The 25,461-nt window shown below is 35.6% G+C and overlaps 1 protein-coding gene across 1 annotated transcript; it reads left to right on the forward strand.

The window, feature by feature from the left end:
• Positions 1-19,721: 19,721 nt before the first annotated feature.
• LOC132551612 (interferon regulatory factor 1-like) lies at positions 19,722-24,725 on the forward strand. The gene is made up of 10 exons (XM_060215787.1): positions 19,722-19,803; positions 20,716-20,958; positions 21,587-21,757; positions 21,896-22,050; positions 22,319-22,466; positions 22,809-22,859; positions 23,106-23,152; positions 23,330-23,420; positions 23,700-23,827; positions 24,012-24,725. Exons 2-10 carry the CDS (start codon positions 20,730-20,732, stop codon positions 24,036-24,038), a joined length of 1,047 nt encoding a protein of 348 aa, XP_060071770.1. The 5' UTR covers positions 19,722-19,803; positions 20,716-20,729; the 3' UTR covers positions 24,039-24,725.
• Positions 24,726-25,461: the final 736 nt, after the last annotated feature.

Consider the following 25,461-nt stretch of genomic DNA (forward strand, 5'->3'; position numbering starts at 1 on the left):
TGTTTGTACGACATTCAGAAGAAAAAACACTTTGTAAGGTGACAATATCTGAATAATGGCGTGGTTTTAACTATCAATAAGTGGCTGTATCGACCGCCCTACAGTGGTAGTGATAAACGACTTCTACTAAACGCGAAGTCGTGTCACGTGTACAATATGAAAAGAGTGTGTGTTGTGTTCAAAATATAAGTTTATCCGGGTACGAAAGAGCAACTCGCGATTAAACTTGTGTACAAAACTGTACACTCTTATTATATAATTTATACCAGGTTTAGACTGGTTCAGCCTGTATCGGTTATCGTATCTACGTAACATGCAGGCGGTACAAGAGTTCTCAGCTATCGTAAAGCTAAATATAGCTTTTCCAGTTACATGACATGTTTTTCATCGTTTACGATTTTTCTTTTCTAGTTTAAGACTGTAGTGTACGTCGGTCTTGGAACGACAGACCTTACACATGTAATAATAATTCTCAACTCTGGGAGTGAAAGTGATACCATAAGGTAAAAGGAGAGAGTCGGATCCAAAAGAATGACAATATCTTAAAATCTTGAAATATAGAAATAAATTTCCTATAATTATTTTACTGATGCACACTGTAAAAATATGTTTCTATAATATTATTATATATCACATAATTTAAAAAAATATATGTAATAAGCATTGTTTCTGAATGTTTAGTATATAGAAATCACCTGGTGAAATGGAACAAGAAGTTACATTTTCATTGCTGATTATTTCATAACCTAGCCACTGATACAGTGTACATGTGGAGTAATTACATAATCGATTTTAAGTATTGATTTGTGCATCTTTTAAAACCTGGTAGATATAAGGCACATAAACGCAGTATCAGGTTACAGATACAAAGTACAGCAGTGGTTTGTGTAATGTCAGTGATTTCCTCGAACTCAATCACTTCCCAGAACTTTGGAGACATTAACTCTGTACAAAGCAGCCCAGTTCCTTACATATACCCACCTGCTTCTGTAGTGATTTTGAAATATAATTCACGATCGTTCCACGGGCTCTAACGCAGTAGAATGATTCATAATCAACGGGGCCTATTCCGTGAACTTCTTTTCTTGGAAATGTTGGTGTCCCAGAGAAAGATTTCTCACAACCTTGGTATGTATGCTGACCTTGTCTGTTACACAGAATTAACTCGCCCACATAATCATGGATGTATTGTGACAAAGCTGGAATGAGTCACGCTTGTTCGTTAGCGTTGCTTCGCACTTGAAGTCGACCATCGCTATGAACATCTTTGTCTAATTACCTGCTTTATTCGGATGCTGTAAAAGAGTGTGTCTTTGTTTTTGTAGAAGTTTTTGTGGTTTTACCAATGACCTGAATCATGGGAGTCACCAAACGGGCTATGTATTATCGAATATTTCTTCCGTGGATTTATTTGATGCTCGGAAATAGCATAAAAAAATCGAAAATGATATCATTTAAAGTAGGTATCAGTCGAAGTAATTATCAAACGATAATACTATTTACAGTAGGAAACAACAAGAAAATGCCAAAATGTCAACACAATCACAATCCTCGCTCAAATTTAATAAATAGGGGCAAACTATAAACAAAACAAATATTTACACGTAGACTCCCGAAAGAGTACAAGGATGATAAGACCAAGTGTTCCTGACGACACCCATCATGTAAACCTTGGTCAATCCAAGTAAGTAATGTCACGTTCTCAAATGAGAACAAGGTCACATCAACAGAAACAACAGGTTAACTTACAACTATCGAACACGTCCATCTTCAATCACATTAAGAAGTATAATATCCATTATAGAATAGAGACGATGTAACTATTCGTCAAAAATAACGCTGTTTACGTAAGGTAAAAACCATCGTAATTTTTCATTGAAATTGACATTTACAGTAGTTGTAACAGACAATTTAACTATCTATAAGGCTATTGGTCACGAGTGTCATGGCTATCACCCAGTCTAAAGTGATATATTTGTTTCTTTTATCAGTATATGGTATGCAGGGCATGATAGCCAACTACCAACCACGAGAAGTTTTTTATATCAATATCTTGTGCAGGAGATACTACAGTTGTATATAGTTGCAGCAAAATGTTATGAAAGGTGTTAACCTATTACACAGGCTCTACCTACGCCCATAAAAAAACGTACAAGCGTCTTTCTATATTGTAGAGCAATTCGTAACACGTCTGCTTTTTGTATACTTTGGCTTATTTTTTCTTCGTTTTATTTTGCAAACCACGAAAATATTTAGACAGTTCAGTTGCTTCCAAAACGCCTCACTTTGTACATTAACACGAGACACTTCAGTGCATATTCATGTAGGGTAAATATATTTTCCAATCATCTTACTTCGTACTTACATAATGTTAACTACTGTGTACCACTTATACCTTATACACAAGGAGATTTTTGCCAGTCTGGCCACATTCCGAAAAAATAATTTTGAATTTTGCATTGACAATAAGCAACTTACCAGATATAACCTATACCTTAATCAAGTTGGAATCTAGATACAGTGTACAGGTGTATCTCTGAATGCCAACATTTCTAATATCCATGCAGGACACTTTATTTTGATAATAATTATAGTCTGTTCCCTTAAAGGTCTATCAGTTCCAACAGGTAAATTTACCTGTAAAACTTAACCTCTTGGTGCTCAGTGACTGATTTAATTTTCTATTTTGAAAATTATCGTTACTTTATAAATCTCGCCAGATGTCATTTTGTAAGAGGTATGATGAAAATTCTCTTTAAATCTTTGTGTATATATTCACACAGTAAAAATCCTAGTGATGTAAATAATTTTTTATTGAAAGAAGACAAACCATGGTTTAATGATACATGTAAAAGATTGCACAGAGATTATAAAAATGCTTTGCATGTTTTTAATAATAATAAGAACGACGAGAATCGACAAAGTTTAATTATAAAGAAAAAGAGGTATAAAAAGCAAGAGTATAAACTCAAAAAGGAATACAAATGCCACCAGGGTAACATGTTGAATTATATGAGAAAGCATAATCCAAAGAGTTTTTATACACATTTCAGAAAACGTAATAAAATTACTAACTGTGATTTAAGTGAACTAGATTTTTTTACTCATTTTCAGACATTGGCCTCAACTGTACCAAGTATGAATGAGGGCGTTATAGACTTTATACAAGATCATGACGATATGGTTCCTAGTGTATTATTTGAAGAGTTGGATTTAGATATAACAGCGTGTGAAATATTAAGTGCAATTAGAAAATTAAATACGAATAAGGCATGTGGTCCAGATGGGATTTTGAATGAATTTTTAATCAATTGTAAATCCGTGCTAATGCCTTGCTTTATCAGTTTATTCAACAGTATACTTAAATATGGACATTTTCCAGAAAGTTGGTCAAAAGGTAATATTGTTCTTGTATTCAAAAAGGGAGATGCTAATGATGTAAATAATTATAGGGGAATTACTATTGTCAGTTGTCTGGGGAAACTATTTACGTCTATAATTAATAATAGGCTGGTGACGTTTGACTTAAAACATAGTAAAATTACCGATGCTCAATTTGGCTTCAAGCAGAATCACTCCACTGTTGACGCTATTTTTGCATTACAATCAATAATTAATCGTACTTTGAGAAATAAGAAAAGATTGTACTGCTGCTTTGTAGATTATATTAAAGCGTTTGATTTCGTTAATCGTCAGAATCTTTGGTATAAATTAATAAAGGAAGGCATTGATGGAAAATTATTAAAGTTAATAAGATCGTTGTATAGTAGAGTTAAATGTTGTGTGAAGCATAATGGCTCATTATCTAATTACTTTGATTGTGAAAACGGATTGTTCCAAGGGGAAATCTTATCACCTATATTGTTTTCTCTTTATGTAAATAATTGCGAAATGCATTTTTTAACTGACAACTGTCCTTCCATTGAAATACAGACCTTAAATTTATTTCTATTAATGTATGCAGATGACATGATGATTTTTTCGGAGACGCCGAAAGGGTTACAAGATATGCTTAATTTTTTAAATACGTATACAAAAAAATGGGATTGAACTGTTAATACAAGTAAAACAAAAATCATGGTTTTTAGAAATGGTGGCATTCTGAGAAATGACGAGATTTGGAACTATGACGGTTGTCAATTAGAAATTGTAAATGAATTTACCTATTTGGGTCTGTTAATCAATTACAATGGAACTTTTAGAAAAACACAACAAAAAACTGCAGAGCAAGGACGCAAAGCTTTATTTGCAGTTACAGAAATATGTCGTAAAAATTATTTTAATATTGAAACCCAATTTGGAACTTGGTAGGTTCCCACTGATGGTATCTAGAAAATTGCGTATAATTAAGTACTGGATGAAATTGAAAAAGACCGAAAATTGTATATTGAAATCATGCTACGATGACATGTTGGAGAAGAAAGACAAATGGGTTTTAAATATAAAAAATGAGCTGTATCATCTAGGTTTAGGTTATATTTGGGAGTCAGAAAATAATACGGATGTTCATTATAATATAATCAGAGAAAGAATGCTTGATATGTTTAGACAAGATTGTAAAGAAAAAATCAGAACTTCCTCGAAAGGACAAATTTATACTCATCTTTATCATGATAATGATTTACAAAGCTATCTGAAAAAATCAATACCTAGGGAATTGTTGAGAGAAATTACAAAAATAAGACTATCTTCTCATAATCTAAAAGTAGAAAAAGGCCGATATCAAAATATATCAAGAAATTTAAGAATATGTTCTAATTGTGATTTGAATGATATCGAAGACGAATTCCATTTTATATTGAAATGTCCCTGTTATTCGAACCTCAGAAGAAAATTTTTTGAAAAGATACTATTATAAAAAAACCTAGTATGTTTAAATTGATAGAATTCTTAAATGCAAACAATACAAAAGAAATAACAAACTTGTCTAAATATATTAAGGCAGCCTACATTTTAAGAGAAAACCGTAATTGATAGCCTAGTTTACTCTCTCCGGGTTGGTGTTGTGTTGTATTGTTATGTTTGTAAATCGTCTATGTGTTGTTTGCTTTAACCAATGAGTCACACGAATCAAGGTAATGAAGAACTTAAAGAACACACATATTCAAGTTCTGTCCGAGGTTCTATAAATATCAAGCTTGGTGTTATGTTAGGCAACACTGAAATTTGTCACAGCTCCTCTTAAAAGAAATACAACTCAAAGCTGTAATTCATAACACCAGTAATGTTTGTTCCTTGTGATAAAACAACTTACATTTAATCATCACAAGACGATATCTAAATGAATGGGACGATTAATTGAAGGTATATATTCCTTTTAAGTTCTTACTGTCAGAATTCTTTGTTTTACTATATCCCAAAGTTCCCGTTAACACCCTCCCTTTGTTTTACAGCAATCTCCTACGTCGTGTTGTCAACTTTCCTTTGTTTTACAGCAACCTCTTACGCCGTGTTGTCAGCTTTCCTTTGTTTTACAGTAACTTACGCCGTGTTGTCAGCTTTCCTTTGTTTTACAGCAACCTCCTACGCCGTGTTGTCAGCTTTTCTTTGTTTTACAGCAACCTCCTACGCCGTGTTGTCAGCTTTCCTTTGTTTTACAGTAACCTACTACGTCGTGTTGTCAGCTTTCCTTTGTTTTACAGTAACCTACTACGTCGTGTTGTCAGCTTTCCTTTGTTTTATAGTCACCTTCGACCTATAATCAGCTTTCCTTTTTGTTTTGCTCGACCTTGCTACCTGTTTTATTTTAGTGGTGAGGAGTTAAATATCATTTACAATAATCGTCAATGTGAATTACATACCTGAAATAGCACATAATGATAGCTCTACGAGTACCTGTAACTCATTAACTCTAAAGTCTGTTTATATAATGTTTGTCTGGGGCAAAATTCACAATAATGTTTCAAAATACCTTCCAAAACAAAAGATTATCAAGACGTATTTGGACATCTGACAAAATAATTACCAAAACATATGTATTTTTAACAATCCTGCTAGAGTGTCTGCTTACATGCTTTGTATATAGCATTTTTCCAGGTAATGTTTTTGTCGTTTCGTGTAACCGAGGAACAGGCACGCATGAATCAGCTGTATGATTTCAAGCTTGCAAATATTACCTGTGCATTATAAACGTGTGCACTTTAAATAACCTGTTTACCATCTATGTGTACGTGTATATTAAATAAGCACACGAAATAGGTTCAGATCGGAAAAGATACTTACAACGAGAAAGTCAAGTTCAGAAAAAGTATAAAAAAAGAGCAAATAGCACATTTCATATAACAAATTAAGATCTAGATAGAGCAGTCAAATGAATGAATCATTCGTCCTCCCAGAATTTGTAAGTGATGCTTTTCTACATCAGCCGGTCACCTCGGCATTTCCTACAACGATACCGACATAAGAAGTTAAATGATAAGTGTGTTGATTTCAAAATCCCTATTGTTAATTTCCCATTACTGGATAACAACTCCTTGTATCCTCAACCAATGATGTTTACCCGACGCAGCTAATTCGGTTTTTCAGGGTTTGCTTCAAGAATAGATATTTCCTATCAAGATGTCGCCAACTGTCACAATACTCGGGTTTTAGATATGCAACTTTATTCTTCTTCTAGTCCAAACGTGTACAATGCTAGTGAGTATGTCCAGTGGTAGCGTTGTTTACTTCATTCACCAAGATTTACATGGTGGCGGTCGTCGCAGAAGACGCCTGAGAGATGTAGGTATTTCCTTTAGTTTTAATTTCTGGTGTATTACACCTTCAGACAGTAAACATGCAAATATAGGTAGATAATAGAAATAGCGAGTTCACTGTGGTATTACACCTTCAGACAGTACACGTGCCAATATAGGTAGATAATAGAAATAGCGAGTTCACTGTAGTATTTCACCTTCAGACAGTACACGTGTCAATATAGGTAGATAATAGAAATAGCGAGATTACTGTAGTATTACACCTTCAGACAGTACACGTGTCAATACAGGTAGATAATAGAAATAGCGAGATTACTGTAGTTTTACACCTTCAGACAGTACACGTGTCAATATAGGTAGATAATAGAAATAGCGAGTTCACTGTAGTATTACACCTTCAGACAGTAAACGTGCAAATATAGGTAGATAATAGAAATAGCGAGATTACTGTAGTATTACACCTTCAGACAGTACACGTGTCAATATAGGTAGATAATAGAAATAGCAAGCTTACTCTAGTATTACACCTTCAGACAGTAAACGTGCCAATATAGGTAGATAATAGAAATAGCGAGTTCACTGTAGTATTACACCTTCAGACAGTACACGTGTCAATATAGGTAGATAATAGAAATAGCGAGATTACTGTAGTATTACACCTTCAGACAGTACACGTGTCAATATAGGTTAATAATAACAGTAGCGAGTTCACTGTAGTATTACATCTTCAGACAGTACACGTGTCAATATAGGTAGATAATAGAAATAGCGAGACTACTGTAGTATTACACCTTCAGACAGTACACGTGTCAATATAGGTAGATAATAGAAATAGCTAGATTACTGTAGTATTACACCTTCAGACAGTACACGTGTCAATATAGGTTAATAATAACAGTAGCGAGTTCACTGTAGTATTACATCTTCAGACAGTACACGTGTCAATATAGGTAGATAATAGAAATAGCGAGACTACTGTAGTATTACACCTTCAGACAGTACACGTGTCAATATAGGTAGATAATAGAAATAGCGAGATTACTGTAGTATTACACCTTCAGACAGTACACGTGTCAATATAGGTAGATAATAGAAATAGCGAGATTACTGTAGTATTACACCTTCAGACAGTACACGTGTCAATATAGGTAGATAACAGACATAGCGAGTTCACTGTAGTATTTCACCTTCAGACAGTACACGTGTCAATATAGGTAGATAACAGACATAGCGAGTTCACTGTAGTATTACACCTTCAGACAGTACACGTGTCAATATAGGTAGATAATAGAAATTGCGAGCTTACTGTAGTATTACACCTTCAGACAGTACACGTGTCAATATAGGTAGATAATAGAAATAGCGAGATTACTGTAGTATTTCACCTTCAGACAGTACACGTGTCAATATAGGTAGATAATAGAAATAGCGAGATTACTGTAGTATTACACCTTCAGACAGTACACGTGTCAATATAGGTAGATAATAGAAATAGCGAGATTACTGTAGTATTACACCTTCAGACAGTACACGTGTCAATATAGGTAGATAATAGAAATAGCGAGATTACTGTAGTATTACACCTTCAGACAGTACACGTGTCAATATAGGTAGATAATAGAAATAGCGAGATTACTGTAGTATTACACCTTCAGACAGTACACGTGTCAATATAGGTAGATAATAGAAATAGCGAGATTACTGTAGTATTACACCTTCAGACAGTACACGTGTCAATATAGGTAGATGATAACAGTAGCGAGTTCACTGTAGTATTTCACCTTCAGACAGTACACGTGTCAATATAGGTAGATAATAGAAATAGCGAGTTCACTGTAGTATTTCACCTTCAGACAGTACACGTGTCAATATAGGTAGATAACAGACATAGCGAGTTCACTGTAGTATTTCACCTTCAGACAGTACACGTGTCAATATAGGTAGATAACAGACATAGCGAGCTTACTGTAGTATTACACCTTCAGACAGTACACGTGTCAATATAGGTAGATGATAACAGTAGCGAGTTCACTGTAGTATTACACCTTCAGACAGTACACGTGTCAATATAGGTAGATGATAACAGTAGCGAGTTCACTGTAGTATTACACCTTCAGACAGTACACGTGTCAATATAGGTAGATAATAGAAATAGCGAGATTACTGTAGTATTACACCTTCAGACAGTACACGTGTCAATATAGGTAGATAACAGACATAGCGAGTTCACTGTAGTATTTCACCTTCAGACAGTACACGTGTCAATATAGGTAGATAACAGACATAGCGAGTTCACTGTAGTATTTCACCTTCAGACAGTACACGTGTCAATATAGGTAGATGATAACAGTAGCGAGTTCACTGTAGTATTACACCTTCAGACAGTACACGTGTCAATATAGGTAGATAATAGAAATAGCGAGATTACTGTAGTATTACACCTTCAGACAGTACACGTGTCAATATAGGTAGATAATAGAAATAGCTAGATTACTGTAGTATCACACCTTCAGACAGTACACGTGTCAATATAGGTAGATAATAGAAATAGCGAGATTACTGTAGTATTACACCTTCAGACAGTACACGTGTCAATATAGGTAGATAATAGAAATAGCGAGATTACTGTAGTATTACACCTTCAGACAGTACACGTGTCAATATAGGTAGATAATAGAAATAGCGAGATTACTGTAGTATTACACCTTCAGACAGTACACGTGTCAATATAGGTAGATAATAGAAATAGCGAGATTACTGTAGTATTACACCTTCAGACAGTACACGTGTCAATATAGGTAGATAATAACAGTAGCGAGCTTACTGTAGTATTACACCTTCAGACAGTACACGTGTCAATATAGGTAGATAATAGAAATAGCGAGACTACTGTAGTATTACACCTTCAGACAGTACACGTGTCAATATAGGTAGATAATAGAAATAGCGAGATTACTGTAGTATTACACCTTCAGACAGTACACGTGTCAATATAGGTAGATAACAGACATAGCGAGCTTACTGTAGTATTACACCTTCAGACAGTACACGTGTCAATATAGGTAGATAACAGACATAGCGAGCTTACTGTAGTATTACACCTTCAGACAGTACACGTGTCAATATAGGTAGATAACAGACATAGCGAGCTTACTGTAGTATTACACCTTCAGACAGTACACGTGTCAATATAGGTAGATAACAGACATAGCGAGCTTACTGTAGTATCACACCTTCAGACAGTACACGTGTCAATATAGGTAGATAATAGAAATAGCGAGCTTACTGTAGTATTACACCTTCAGACAGTACACGTGTCAATATAGGTAGATAATAGAAATAGCGAGCTTACTGTAGTATTACACCTTCAGACAGTACACGTGTCAATATAGACAGATAATAGAAATAGCGAGATTACTGTAGTATTACACCTTCAGACAGTACACGTGTCAATATAGACAGATAATAGAAATAGCGAGATTACTGTAGTATTACACCTTCAGACAGTACACGTGTCAATATAGGTAGATAACAGACATAGCGAGCTTACTGTAGTATTACACCTTCAGACAGTACACGTGTCAATATAGGTAGATAATAGAAATAGCGAGATTACTGTAGTATTTCACCTTCAGACAGTACACGTGTCAATATAGACAGATAATAGAAATAGCGAGATTACTGTAGTATTACACCTTCAGACAGTACACGTGTCAATATAGGTAGATAATAGAAATAGCTAGATTACTGTAGTATTACACCTTCAGACAGTACACGTGTCAATATAGGTAGATAATAACAGTAGCGAGATTACTGTAGTATTACACCTTCAGACAGTACACGTGTCAATATAGACAGATAATAGAAATAGCGAGATTACTGTAGTATTTCACCTTCAGACAGTACACGTGTCAATATAGGTAGATAATAGAAATAGCTAGATTACTGTAGTATCACACCGTCAGACAGTACACGTGTCAATATAGGTAGATAATAGAAATAGCGAGATTACTGTAGTATTACACCTTCAGACAGTACACGTGTCAATATAGGTAGATAATAGAAATAGCGAGACTACTGTAGTATTACACCTTCAGACAGTACACGTGTCAATATAGGTAGATAATAGAAATTGCGAGCTTACTGTAGTATTACACCTTCAGACAGTACACGTGTCAATATAGGTAGATAATAGAAATAGCGAGATTACTGTAGTATTTCACCTTCAGACAGTACACGTGTCAATATAGACAGATAATAGAAATTGCGAGCTTACTGTAGTATTACACCTTCAGACAGTACACGTGTCAATATAGGTAGATAATAGAAATAGCGAGCTTACTGTAGTATTTCACCTTCAGACAGTACACGTGTCAATATAGGTAGATAATAGAAATAGCGAGCTTACTGTAGTATTACACCTTCAGACAGTACACGTGTCAATATAGGTAGATAATAGAAATAGCGAGATTACTGTAGTATTACACCTTCAGACAGTACACGTGTCAATATAGGTAGATAATAGAAATAGCGAGATTACTGTAGTATTACACCTTCAGACAGTACACGTGTCAATATAGGTAGATAATAGAAATAGCGAGATTACTGTAGTATTTCACCTTCAGACAGTACACGTGTCAATATAGGGAGATAATAGAAATAGCGAGATTACTGTAGTATTACATCTTCAGACAGTACACGTGTCAATATAGACAGATAATAGAAATAGCGAGATTACTGTAGTATTACATCTTCAGACAGTACACGTGTCAATATAGACAGATAATAGAAATAGCGAGATTACTGTAGTATTACACCTTCAGACAGTACACGTGTCAATATAGACAGATAATAGAAATAGCGAGATTACTGTAGTATTACACCTTCAGACAGTACACGTGTCAATATAGACAGATAATAGAAATAGCGAGATTACTGTAGTATTACACCTTCAGACAGTACACGTGTCAATATAGACAGATAATAGAAATAGCGAGATTACTGTAGTATTACACCTTCAGACAGTACACGTGTCAATATAGGTAGATAATAGAAATAGCGAGTTCACTGTAGTATTTCACCTTCAGACAGTACACGTGTCAATATAGGTAGATAATAGAAATAGCGAGTTCACTGTAGTATTACACCTTCAGACAGTACACGTGTCAATATAGACAGATAATAGAAATTGCGAGCTTACTGTAGTATTACACCTTCAGACAGTACACGTGTCAATATAGACAGATAATAGAAATTGCGAGCTTACTGTAGTATTACACCTTCAGACAGTACACGTGTCAATATAGGTAGATAATAGAAATAGCGAGATTACTGTAGTATTACACCTTCAGACAGTACACGTGTCAATATAGGTAGATAATAGAAATAGCTAGATTACTGTAGTATTAAACCTTCAGACAGTACACGTGTCAATATAGGTAGATAATAGAAATAGCGAGATTACTGTAGTATTACACCTTCAGACAGTACACGTGTCAATACAGGTAGATAATAGAAATTGCGAGATTACTGTAGTATCACACCTTCAGACAGTACACGTGTCAATCCATAGTTCACATTAGCAAATCTTTCCCACATGACTTCAAGAAAAAGATAATAAATTTTTACAAAGTAATGACATATATCACTTTTCAATGGCATTATCAAATTCTATTTCTGCTGATCAGCTCTGATACGACATGCTGAGAAATGTACACGCATTTACTTATCCAATAACAGCTGCCCGTCTCTTATAAATCATGTCAAATATTCATTGGTAACGATATTTACACTAGTTTTTATATGGGGATGATTCTGCAGTAAATGACGTACATCTAACACACGTTATAGCACGGACATTCACACAACACTATTTATACCGTAAATCACAAAAAAAAAAAAAAAAAAGGGATTTATATATTTACCTTTAATACGACAGAACTTTAGTGTAATAAATAACTATACAAGGACTTTTAGATCTTTTCAGTAAAATGTTAAGGTGTAAGTGTAATGGTTTATTAAATGTAGACCAATGATCGCTGGTATGTAGTAGTGCTCTCTTACATGTCAATAGTTGATCACTACAGTACTATAATACATATACGTATGTGGTTGAATAGAGAATTATATGTTTTTGAAGTTCTAAACTGCTTGAATGTGCCTCCTTGATTTTATATCATTTTCTTTCATCTGTTTGTTTATGCTGATTGAATCACCATCTGATAACATTCATGTACACTGTGTAAATTTTTGTGTAGCGAATATTGAATCTTTCCAGGGTTTGGCCGTATATCGAGGACACGGTTTGGTTTATTGTTGCTTTGCGTCCTATTAATAGCCAAGGTTATTTTAGTACGTTGTGTGAGGGTCTTTACAGCGACGTTTCAATTCTGTAGTATGTTGTATGAGAGTCTTTATATCGACGTTTCAGTTCTGCAGTATGTTGTATGAGGGTCTTTACATCGACGTTTTAGTTCTGCAGTACGTTGTATGAGGGTCTTTACATCGACGTTTCAGTTCTGCAGTATGTTATATGAGGGTCTTTACATCGACGTTTCAGTTCTGCAGTATGTTGTACGAGGGTCTTTACAGCGACGTTTCAGTTCTGCAGTATGTTGTATGAGGGTCTTTACATCGACGTTTCAGTTCTGCAGTATGTTGTATGAGGGTCTTAACATCGACGTTTCAGTTCTGCAGTATGTTGTATGAGGGTCTTTACATCGACGTTTCAGTTCTGCAGTATGTTGTACGAGGGTCTTTACAGCGACGTTTCAGTTCTGTAGTATGTTGTACGAGGGTCTTTACAGCGACGTTTCAGTTCTGTAGTATGATGTATGAGGGACTTAACATCGACGTTTCAGTTCTGTAGTATGTTGTACGATGGTCTTTACAGCGACGTTTCAGTTCTGCAGTATGTTATATGAGGGTCTTTACATCGACGTTTCAGTTCTGCAGTATGTTGTATGAGGGTCTTAACATCGACGTTTCAGTTCTGTAGTATGTTGTACGAGGGTCTTTACAGCGACGTTTCAGTTCTGCAGTATGTTGTATGAGGGTCTTTACAGCGACGTTTCAGTTCTGCAGTATGTTATATGAGGGTCTTTACATCGACGTTTCAGTTCTGCAGTATGTTGTATGAGGGTCTTAACATCGACGTTTCAGTTCTGTAGTATGTTGTACGAGGGTCTTTACAGCGACGTTTCAGTTCTGCAGTATGTTATATGAGGGTCTTTACATCGACGTTTCAGTTCTGCAGTATGTTGTATGAGGGTCTTAACATCGACGTTTCAGTTCTGTAGTATGTTGTACGAGGGTCTTTACAGCGACGTTTCAGTTCTGCAGTATGTTGTATGAGAGTCTTTATATCGGTGATTTATTGTAGTCTTTAGATATTGCAATATTTATTTATTCACATTATTTTTCTTCACATTATCTTGTTATTTATGTTCCACTGACGCTCATAACGTAATATCAGTGACCATTTTCCGAACACTTCATTTTAACTTTTAACAGTCGCGTTGGTGCGTATATCAATTTACTTATACATGCATTGCACTTCGATGACTATTATGTAATTGAGACCGTGTGTATTTTGGGTTATAAAAAGACGTGCTTACGACTGATAACAGGTCGGTAAACATCGAGATTACCTCAATTCAATACAGACAGAACGGTTTTTCCTCTTTCCAAACACACATTCATTTCACTCAAGTCGTCTCCCTTACATACATAACATCTCCCACACAAACCATCTTAGTCGCACACCATACATCATCTCCCGCATAATCTCACACATGATCACGGTCATACACATTACACACAAGCCTCTCCCTAACAAGCACAATTACACGCCATTACACACCATTTTCTAAACAAACACCATACTTCACAAAATATTTATCTCGCACATCACAAGCCATCTGTCGCAAACACAACATCACTATGGATTAGGTGACAATGATGATAAACGTTTTAACTTCTACCCCAGACAAACATTATTAAAGATTAAACAAAGTTCGAGGTCCATGCAGACTTGATAATATGTTAAGAGTGCGTTCTATATATTTTATCAACATATTTGCGGTCGATTATTTGTAAAACGTTCATTTGCCGATAAGCTCACCCCATTTCTGGCCCAAATAGGTAAATAAATAAGTAAAATATGCCAAATATATTTACGGTATCAACACAGCTAGCTATCTTTAATAAATGAAACCAGTTACACCAAGATAATACAGAAATCAATGTTAGATGTGAATACGTATCTTATAACGAAGATGATTAGATTTTGACATTAAATGGTTAATGCTGTTCAATATCCTTGCTCACGTTAGATATAAGGTTCATCAGCCAGGAAACATCTAGTGACATTAGTTGGTCAACGCAAACAATAGACCGAATACTCTAATTTTAATTAATTTGTAAGCTTATCATATTTTTTTCACATTTTCATTTTTGTCGTGTTTATTAAACAGGAAAAGATAAAAACAATGTGAGCTTATAAGGTAAGGAAGCTTACAGAACGGAATGATGGGGGGTCACGTTGACGATGTAAGCTCTCTCGAAAACTTTGTGTATGTACAAAGCTATGACGATATTTTTCAGGTTATGTACCCGATACGATCCGGCAGGGAGGTATTTCACACACAGTAGAATTAATAGTTAGGAAAAAACGGAATTGTTTTGAAAAGACACAAGATAATAGCGCCTTTTACTACAAATTTAGAATTATAATAATAATATAAACATCATACAGCTGTTTCGTTCTTCTTGGACTCGTTAGAGATGCGACGGGCTAAAATCTGTAACGTAAAAGGTGACCGAAAGATATGTTGAAGCTGAATGGGGAGGTGCACTAACTCCACTATTTAATATATTCGATTTCCCTCACCCCACTTTTCTACTTACGATAATTTCAGAAGAACGTAAAGTGCATGAGTACATTTTGAAACAATCCACTACTGGAATGAATTTATAACGGACCATGAAAAAGTCCGCCAACAATGTCTATACTCTGCAATGTCGAAGATTGTATAGAAGTCACACAAAATAGTAGCATCTTTTAATATAAATTTAGAATTAGACACAGATGAGTGAGACAATGAATTAAACTGTGTTACACAGCTATTTCGCTTTTCTAGGACTCGTCAGTGATGTTAAGGGACTAAAACTTCTGAAACCAAGTTAGATGTTTCTATTTGAAGTTCACCTGTGGAAGTCGCAAAAATTTAAGTGACGCGATGCCTTAAAAAGTCTAAAAACTACCCTCCTCCAAAGTTAAAGTCTCAGTATATAACATTATCCTGTGCTTTTATTTCTTTGCAGTTTATACTCACTGCTAGCGCACTATATTTATACCAGTTCCAACACCCACGGACGATTGTAATTGAATGCACAAATATATATTTCCTGTGTTTTCTCACAACATAAATCAAAGGAGTAGATTTTTTTTAACTGCAAGAGAACTGTCTTTAGATAATGTACGTTGATAGAATTTGATTTCTTAAGAGAATTTAATATCAAGGACGGTGTTAAGTAATATTCCTTACGCCAACAGAACTGTTTTGATTGATTTTCAAATGTTTAACAATCTTTATGTAACAGATTAGTAAAGTCCTACACGTCATGGAATTACCGTCAATACAAACTAAAGCAAGACATACTGGAAGCATGCCAACATAACAGACATTCGAAGGTATATATGTTTAAATATGGAGCACTTCGAGTTTACATAGCCTGGTCAACTTCATATGTCCCTTCATATATATGATACTAAAATAAATGATAAAATCGATAAGTTTCACCATACACTGTGCACGTTAAGACACTACCTTACTTAAACATTTATTGCTATCAACTGATTTTCGGGACTTTTGGTTAAAGTATTTTTACATTCTTTCAAACAGCGTCTTGTCGATAATTGTATTCAATTGCGGAATGAGAATATTTAAAATTCGTCAAAATGTTATTTGTACAAATTCTTGTTAGACTCGTTTACCTAACAGTACTATTTATCGAAATTTATTTCAGATGATCATGTTCGACTTGTATCTAAATTTCGTTTATCTTCTCATCAGCTGCGTCTAGAAAGTAGATATCAAAACATTCCAATGGAACATAGGATTTGCATTCATTATACCCAGAATTTAGTTATATTTTATTTTGATTTGTCCCTTCTATATAACTTTTCGTAATAAGTGTATTGAAATGGATTCTTGGAATCGTTCGTCGTCTTTCAAACTCGTACAATTACTAACGGTACATAATAGAAAAGAACTTTGTTTTCGAGGCAAATGTTTAGCATGTGTTATAATGTCGTTATATTGTACACGTACATTGTATTGTCATGTATAACTCGTATGTTAATAAGCTGTAATGCTTTAAGTAAATAAATAATACAATATCTTACTTACAAGTCGCTACACATCGTCGACTTTGGCTGGTCGTGTGGGAATCCTTATACTGACCGTCTAAATTTATTTATTTTATATCGTATATCAGGGTTTCATCTACGTATATCGGTTCGCCTGAAATATGAGTAGGTTCGTTCAGAATGTAATTGACAGTGGTCTTTAGTACTGGGTAGGGGTGGCTATCATCCATCTTGAGGGCAGACACAAATCTCCATGGAAGTCTTCACCGATTAGACATGTTAAGTTAATTTCTGCTATGTCGCGCTACCGGCAGATCTGGACTGACATAGGCTTAACTGGGACAGTTTTTCAACTATGGGATTCAACCACCTGCTTTTGTATGTGATAGTAAACAATCTACACGACATATTTATGGTGGAACGTGGATTTTATTTAACTCATTCTTCGAGGTATACGAAGTGAAATTATATACTGATTAAAATTCACACTACTCATTCACCTTCAGATGAATTCAACACCGGGTGTTTTTAACACAAGGCAAATTCAGTTCAATAGCATTACAACATGGTTGGATTTGGCAGTATATATTTATAGCACATTTTTGCGCAGCCTTGAACTTTGGACCCAGTCAGGTTTCTAATTACGCAATGCCTCGGAAACATCTTTTAGTTAAGGCCATTTCCTTTATATAGGTGTATTGATAATATGTAAAGAAAAAAACGTTTCGCTATCGATTACTTAGTGAAGGGTTTGTTTGTAAGGACAAGCATTAGTCATATCGGCAAAAAACGACAAAAGGACACTTGCATTACATGAACGGCAAGCATGTTGATCTCGCTGAAGTTATTAGGTCCGTGCGATTTCACATGATAGCGCACGTGCAGTCTAGGGAGGGCATACCCCATCGACAGTTCTCTGATCGAGATCCGCAGTGGATTGAAGTTTTGTATAATGTAAACAACGTCGTATGCAAACGAGTTTCTCAGTAATTCCTAAATTTAGAGAACTGTTCGCTTTCTTAGAAACGTAAGATATGTGTAGGTTTACATAATACAAACGTATGCATAGACACGGTATGTATGTATACACCGAGAGAAGTCGACAGCAAGTCCCGAACTATGCGTCACCGATACACAATGTCAATAATAACATAGTGATAATACATAGACCGGTAAAGCACATATCTTATAACAGTGAAATAAGGTAAACGAAATTCACAGTAAATAGCAGCATCAACAACACCGAGACAAATTGGGAAAAATTGTACATTCACGCTAAATTACACTTATATTTCTTTTGTGATTCATGATTCCCTATCTAGCTAATCTACTTACGTGGTAATCGGATAGATAGCAATTTATTAATATTCCACCCCGTATAAATTATGTACACTTGTTGTTGATCACTTATGTACAATTTTGCTATATGGAGCAACTCGTCCTTCCTCTCTGCCTCTCGCATCCCTGGCCCTCCTTCCTCCGCTTACCTCCTTCTGTCTTCGTTCCTTTCTCCTCCCATTTTGTACCTCTTCATTCTTTTATGTTTCCTCATCCTTCCTTACCTAGTGACGCCTCTTGCACATTCACTCCGTCATATCCCCATATCCTTCATCTCCATGTGTCCCCTCTCGTCGTTTAATCTCTTCAATCCCCCATCCTCCTTATGTACTGTCCTCGTGCTCTCTCTCTATCACATTCCCGTCTCATCTTTGGTTTCCTTGTTCTACCATGGTCTCCTCCTTATCGCTCAAAGTCTCACATGGTTTGTCTCTTTTCTTCTAATATGTCCATCCTCTCCCTTCTCAATGCCTTTTAATATCGTAAATGAACGTACCCCCTCTCTCTTCTTACAATGTCCCTTTCTTCTCCTATCGTTTTGCCCTCGCTTACTTTCAAGTCAGAAACTCTCCCCAGCATTGCAATGTCTTCTTCTCCCACCACTCGTTTCAATATTTACATCAATTTCCCACTTCCCTACCCGTTTCCACTATTCCGGCATGTTTTGATTTCTCACCAGTTATCAATTTTAACTTCATTCAAATGATATATCGCCTTGTCAACAATTTGACATGGGTACATATACCTGGTGTTCACATTAAAGCTTCTGATAACAAACGCAATCATGTCATAAATAAATAACATTGTGACTGATAACAATTTAGATATGTGCACGTTTATATGTGTACCCCGGCTGCAAAGCCATTTGACACTTAAAATTACTCGTCACGAAAAGATACACATGCGAGATCGGAGAAAAGCCAATTTTAGTAAAAAATCTTTATAATTATAACCATAAATAAATAAACAATGTTGTGTCATTCTATTTCAGATACGCCTGACCTAGAAACACAGCAGTCTTTGTGTACGCTAAGATTGCAGGAAATTTTCAAAATTATAGGACTCTGAATCATAAGCAAGCTCTATACTCTGACAAAGGATTGCTTGTGGTTCAAAAATACACTACAAAATCTCCAGACTCGTTTGTCATAAGCTATTCATAGCTGCAAGGATTTCCGCTGTCTATAAATAGATCAGGTTATTCCTGGTTTGTTGTATTGAGAAGAAATGTACTTCCCAGAATCGAAGTCATGTGACATAGCTGTTGTATATAACCGTTCGATGTGACCGTCGGCCAACAGAATTAGTATCCTATCTCAGCGAGAAACGGGTAGTACTCACTGTGTTTCCAAATTAGGATTAAATCATTTCACGACGACAGTTCTTCCGAGGAAATAGGTGAGTTAATTTGCTATGTTACGCGGTAGACCTATATTTGTGTACAACGTACACCAGCTACTTTATTGCAGGTATACTACAAACAAACGAAGTGCTTTTAATGGGCGTTTTATTGTTTATTTATTGATCAATTATGTAAACGCACTGATTGTGATTATTTCTGTTCAAGTAGTACCTTCTGTTTAAAAAATGTTTATAAACATTAGTACGTAAAACGAAAGTACTTATTGTGTTGACACGATTGTTTGTACAAATCTTGAAAGGAAACACTCTTTAGTATTTATTTTTTGTGCACCGATACAAATTTATTGATATCATAGTCGTCCTCTCGACATTTTAACAGACTATTTCTGTATTTGTTGACATTCCTTGTAAACAAATTATATAGATTTGTTGTCTTGTTTACGTTCGCTATATTTTATCTGACCTAGTACGCAGGCAAGTTTGCTTGCCGTCATGTCGACACATAATCCGGGTTGCCATTGGTAGGGCTTTTATCAAGTTGATTGATCAAAAGATGCCAAAATGTCTCTGTTTCTCTCCATAACCAGTCTACCCTTATGTCGTGCTTTCTCTGTGGCACCTGTACCTTGCCTGAACCACTCCACTGCAGGTTTTAAATGTCATTGCAGCCCTATCTGCAATACACATGTTACGGATAGTTGCACACTACAGCAATAGTGTACCAGTTATCGGATTCGCTCTACACTATTTATAGCCAGACAATTCAATACTCGATGTGTGTTAACCCGTATTTGGTCTAATTTACTTCCTTGTCGAATTGGAGGCGATGACCCTTTTCTGTACACAACACTGGTTTAACAGCTTGTGTACTTGGTCAAGATAGATACTTCACACAGTTGACAGTGTAGATTACATCTGACTAACGTGAGATTTAATGATTTATTTAAGGGTGGTGAATTAAAATGGTTGTGTCCAAGAAAAGCCCTGTTATGAGAAAGCCGATTCGCCCCATTGAACGCCAAAAAATGAGGCCATGGTTGATGAATTTGTTGCTCCACGAAAACGTGACTGGTCTATCTTGGTTGTCCAAGAGAGAAAGGACTTTCCGGATATCTTGGAGACATGCTGCTCGACAGGGCTGGAACCCCGATAAGGACGCCGATCTGTTCGAGAAATGGGCCAGACATACAGGTAAGTATTTTTGTTTGTGGACGCAGACAAAAAAAAAATGTCAAAAACATAATCAATACAACGTAAATATCAATTATCAAATAATTGAAGATAAGTATGAAATTATCATGTTGGAGGTAGTTATTTTCGGTCGAAATGTGGGTTGTGACTGCACTGCATGCAATATGTCAATCGACAACGTAAACAAGACAAGTGCTATAAACATTATACCCCTCTTTCAGTTCAAAAAGAGTTTCCAGATTTTTTTTTGTCATTGTAAAACAGCGCATGGTCGATTCAACTTCAAAATAATCGTCCTATGATTATAGTACAAAGGGTAATTATATAGAACAGATACTGATCTAGGTGTACTACGCCAGCATTAAAGTGATCTCAAAGAGGCTCCTAAAGGGAAATTAAAATAAATTGTAGTAAAGAAAATTAAATTTGTCTACAATTCGATAACATCGCATTAATAGAGAACACCAACAAATCCCATCGCCTCTCCATAAAATGGTATGTTTCCCATGTAAACACAGGGGAACTAAAGCGTACTGTATACAACGTTATACAAATTTCATGTCGCACTAAATGTGTAAACACCCTGAAATAAACGAGGAAGATAGTAAATTTAATGTACTTAACTTAGGTAAGCACATGGACAACGACGTCCCCGATCCAAAAAGATGGAAAGCCAACTTCCGGTGTGCATTGAACAGCCTTCCTGATGTTACCGAGGTCAAGGATCAGGGCGTTCGTAAAGGCCAAAACGCCTTCAAAGTATACCGCTTTCTAGAGGAGAAAAAATCTAAATTTATAAGTAAGTGCATCTACAATTTTAAACCAGTTTGAGAAAAAAAAAAACCGCACAAAATTTGAGAGAGAAAAAAACATCGCGCATGTCCCTTATTTTATTGTATGTATGTTAAATTATAAAACTTGATTTCTTCACCAATAGAACCGATTGAGGAAATTGAGGTGACAACAAAGTCCCCTGTCCGACAGTCTTCTAGACCACAACGCACACGTATCCCCAACAGGAGGTACACCTTCTCCGACAGTGACAGTGATGCGGACAGTGTGGACTTTCTCGATGATGCCTCCTCCTGCGGGGTAAGGTCCGCGATACATTATGTAGACATGTTACCTTCTGCTACAACTTGTTACAACAACTGCCTCGTAACGTGTAACTAAAAAAGTGACGGTTAAAACTATACAGAAGCGATTCTAAAATGATTCCCCGCATCAGTGTTTATTGCAATAGAAAAGGGCAAAAGTTTTAGAATCTATAAACGATACTTGTGTCTCATTGATTATTTTGATGCTTCTGGTGGTGTTTTACAAAGAGCTAACCCCGGTTTCCCTCATTGTCGTTTGACAGATTGCCTCGCCTATTTCTGTAAGATCTGATGGTGGTGACGAAACTACATGTTCATCATCCGATGCCGAGTCACTTCCGGAAGCCAGACTGGAATCGGAACATCGCGACTTCCCCAACTTTGACAAAATTTGCCCAGACTACCACATAGGTAGGTGTAAGCGTTGGGTTTTAAAGTAATGTTATTAAGTCTCTAGGTTTCCAACTAGACACAAAGATGGGGGAGAATACCGAAAATGCTCGCTTTATTGTTGCGTTTGGGGCAATTTTTTGTGAACGGCAGGGGATAAATGACAAAACTTTCAAAATGTGCATGGAAAAGTAAGAAAAAGACCTCTCACAAATATAGACCGTTTGCTTAAAAAATTAATGAATACAATGTTTTTTATTTTGTTTTTCAATATTTCATCGGTAAATGCATATCTCGAGTATAGCCTGTTCATCTGATATATAATGCATGATATCGATGTTAATTAGTTTGTTCTGTTTTCAGAAATTGACCCACTAAAAGTCAGACTCGAGACACAACAATCAACAGATGATTGTAAGTTTAAATCATGAATGTTGTTTGAGAAAAAAACAAACAAACATAATCAAGCTACTGAAAATGGATACAGCACTAGTCTAGACTGTCCTATAAAATTCTGTGTGGTTCTCCACATCACCTCATATATAATGCATTATCATGGCCATTGTGTATTCTGTTACTGTTAATTGCATAGCTTTTTCCATGTGAATCAAACACAGTAATGATGCGCGATACTCAATGTCTTTTGTTTTAATTTTGCAGCTGCATCAACCACAAGCAGCACACTAACAGACGAAGAAGTGGTACAGGTAGGTATTTTTTCCCTCAATTTGCACAATTACAACAAAAGAATATAAATTTTGACAAAAAATATACTTTTACCTGTCACCGTTACAGAAGAATATTGACCAAAATAAAACACAATTTTTCTACAGTATTTGACAGGAATGATACCTATCTTTAAAACAATTCATTGTTTCCATCAGATGCTGTTACTTGAAGATGTCATTAAGCCTGAGGAGATAGCATGCAACGAAAATCTGTGGACGACTGGAATCGTTCCTGACATTGCCATGGGTAAGATTATCTACAAATGAAAATAATTTTTGGAACAAACTCTAAATTCACAAACTTTTAAGTTTTTTTATGGCAAGGTGGTAGACTTTGAAAATGTGTTTTTATTTCTTAGTCATTACACGCTCCCTCTCAAAATAAATCTATTTCATCAATACCTAAATGTTGTATTGCTTGCAAATCTGTTTCAGAGAGGTTTTAAAAAACATGCTAACAAGACGTAGAGTTATTTTATGTCCATTTTAATGAAAACTCATTAACTGTGTGACATTTACCTCTCAGAACAAGACGTAGAAACTACATACACCATCCTCCAAAACTCCAGCCCATCGCTTATGGAGTTCCAGGTTGTGTGCGAGACCGACGCTGTGAGAACAGAACAGATTCCAATTGGGATACAACAGGAAACCGTAAGTAATAAGTTTATAAAAATCGGAATTCACTGCGAAGAAATTTGAAATGTCGTCTCGCTAGGAGACACCTAAAACTGTGTTTCAAGTTGCCTTTTTATATAAAGCTACACCTAATATGTTAATAATATTCAGCTTTAATCACTTATATAGACGATCACAATTCCATTTCTTTATTTTCCAGGTGTACACGAGCATAATGAACTTATAATCAACATTGCTTTTCCTCATTGCTCCCGTCCCAAAACTGACCTGGTAACTTCATTGGTTGTGCCGAGTACAAGGTGAAACATTGGTCTAGTAGCCCTTCATTTGTGATATGGCAAGTCAATTAAAACGGCACTTACTTCCGATTAATGTGCTGAAACATTAACAGATAGTCATCTCTTACTTCTGGTTTAGATGATGAAACAGTAAGGATCGATCACCATACTTTCGTTTTAAGTGCTAAACCGATAATCATAAATCACGTGACTTTCCGTAAAAGTGCATTACCGGTAAACCACAAGTACCTTTTTTATGGGTACAGTGCTACATCAGTTACCTGGAAATTCTGGACTAAGTGGAAGTGTGGATTATGAATTCCATCTCTGATGCTGTTACCGGTGCAATAACATAAGTAAAACATGTGTCATTTAATTTTTTAGTAGCACTGGTGTTTTATTTTCTAGTTGGAAGATTGCATCTACATCTACTTAAAAAAGTCAGAATTTCAATCAAATGTGTGAGAAATCTGACCATGATGATATGGACAAACTAGTCATTATATAAATATTCAGTGTTTGTCCGATGTAGCCAATATTTACAGTACCAATTTACAGGGACCTGTGCATTGTTTATTTGTTGTATATATGGTTATTGATATTGTGATTAACTGCAAAATAAACAACAAAACATGGTTATGAGGTTATGTGTTGTTATTTCATGTTTAACATAAGATCCCAGAGGAACCTTGGTGCCCCCATCATTGTATCTGTGCCTTCAAAAGTTTCATCTTATTCATTCTTTCCTTTCCTCTATTTTTGCTCTTGTTTATATGAAATTTGAAAATTCCTCTACAGTGATATTGGTAATATTTTTCAATTGTCAAACTCAAGATGGTTGGCTGTAGGCAGTTTTCTTTCACTGGTTAGTCTGAAAATCTGAATGGCACAACTAGGGACCAAAGGAAATATACATGTGAAAATTGAAAAGGTCTATTCACTTCTCCCAAGGAATATCAATAACAAGCTTGCATTGTTAAAATCCAAGATTGCCACCTATCAGCCATTCTTTTGTTCTGATCGTACCCAAATCTAAAGGGCATAAGGAACCAATGGGATATACATGTGAAAATTGAGAAAGATCTGCCCAGTACATCATAAGAAGTAATGATAACAAACTTTTCAAAGTCAAAATCCATAATGGCCATCGGTCAGCCATTTTGTTTTTCTGATGTGAAACATTATTTTAAGGCATGAAGAACAAAAAAACCTTTTATCAGAAAGTAATTGGTTATTTCCAAATCCATAATAGATGTATCATATGGTAACAAAAGCTGTATTAGGCAGTCCTCTTGGAAACAAATGGACTTAGGAGTTGTGAGCTTTCCTTTTTATCCACAAGCATGTCCACACTTATCGTTTAAGGTATTA

This window comes from Ylistrum balloti, unplaced genomic scaffold, assembly GCF_031769215.1.
Source record: "Ylistrum balloti isolate Yb309-2 unplaced genomic scaffold, AGI_CSIRO_Ybal_v1 Utg370208, whole genome shotgun sequence".
Lineage (NCBI taxonomy): Eukaryota > Metazoa > Mollusca > Bivalvia > Pectinida > Pectinidae > Ylistrum > Ylistrum balloti.

Excerpts from the sequence above, each read along its gene's own strand:
- LOC132551612 (XM_060215787.1), top strand. The coding sequence starts at position 20,730 with ATGGTTGTGTCCAAGAAAAGCCCTGTTATGAGAAAGCCGATTCGCCCC. Across the intron at positions 20,959-21,586 it reads GAAATGGGCCAGACATACAG|GTAAGCACATGGACAACGAC; the intron begins GTAAGTATTTTT and ends TACTTAACTTAG. Across the intron at positions 22,051-22,318 it reads ATGATGCCTCCTCCTGCGGG|ATTGCCTCGCCTATTTCTGT; the intron begins GTAAGGTCCGCG and ends GTCGTTTGACAG.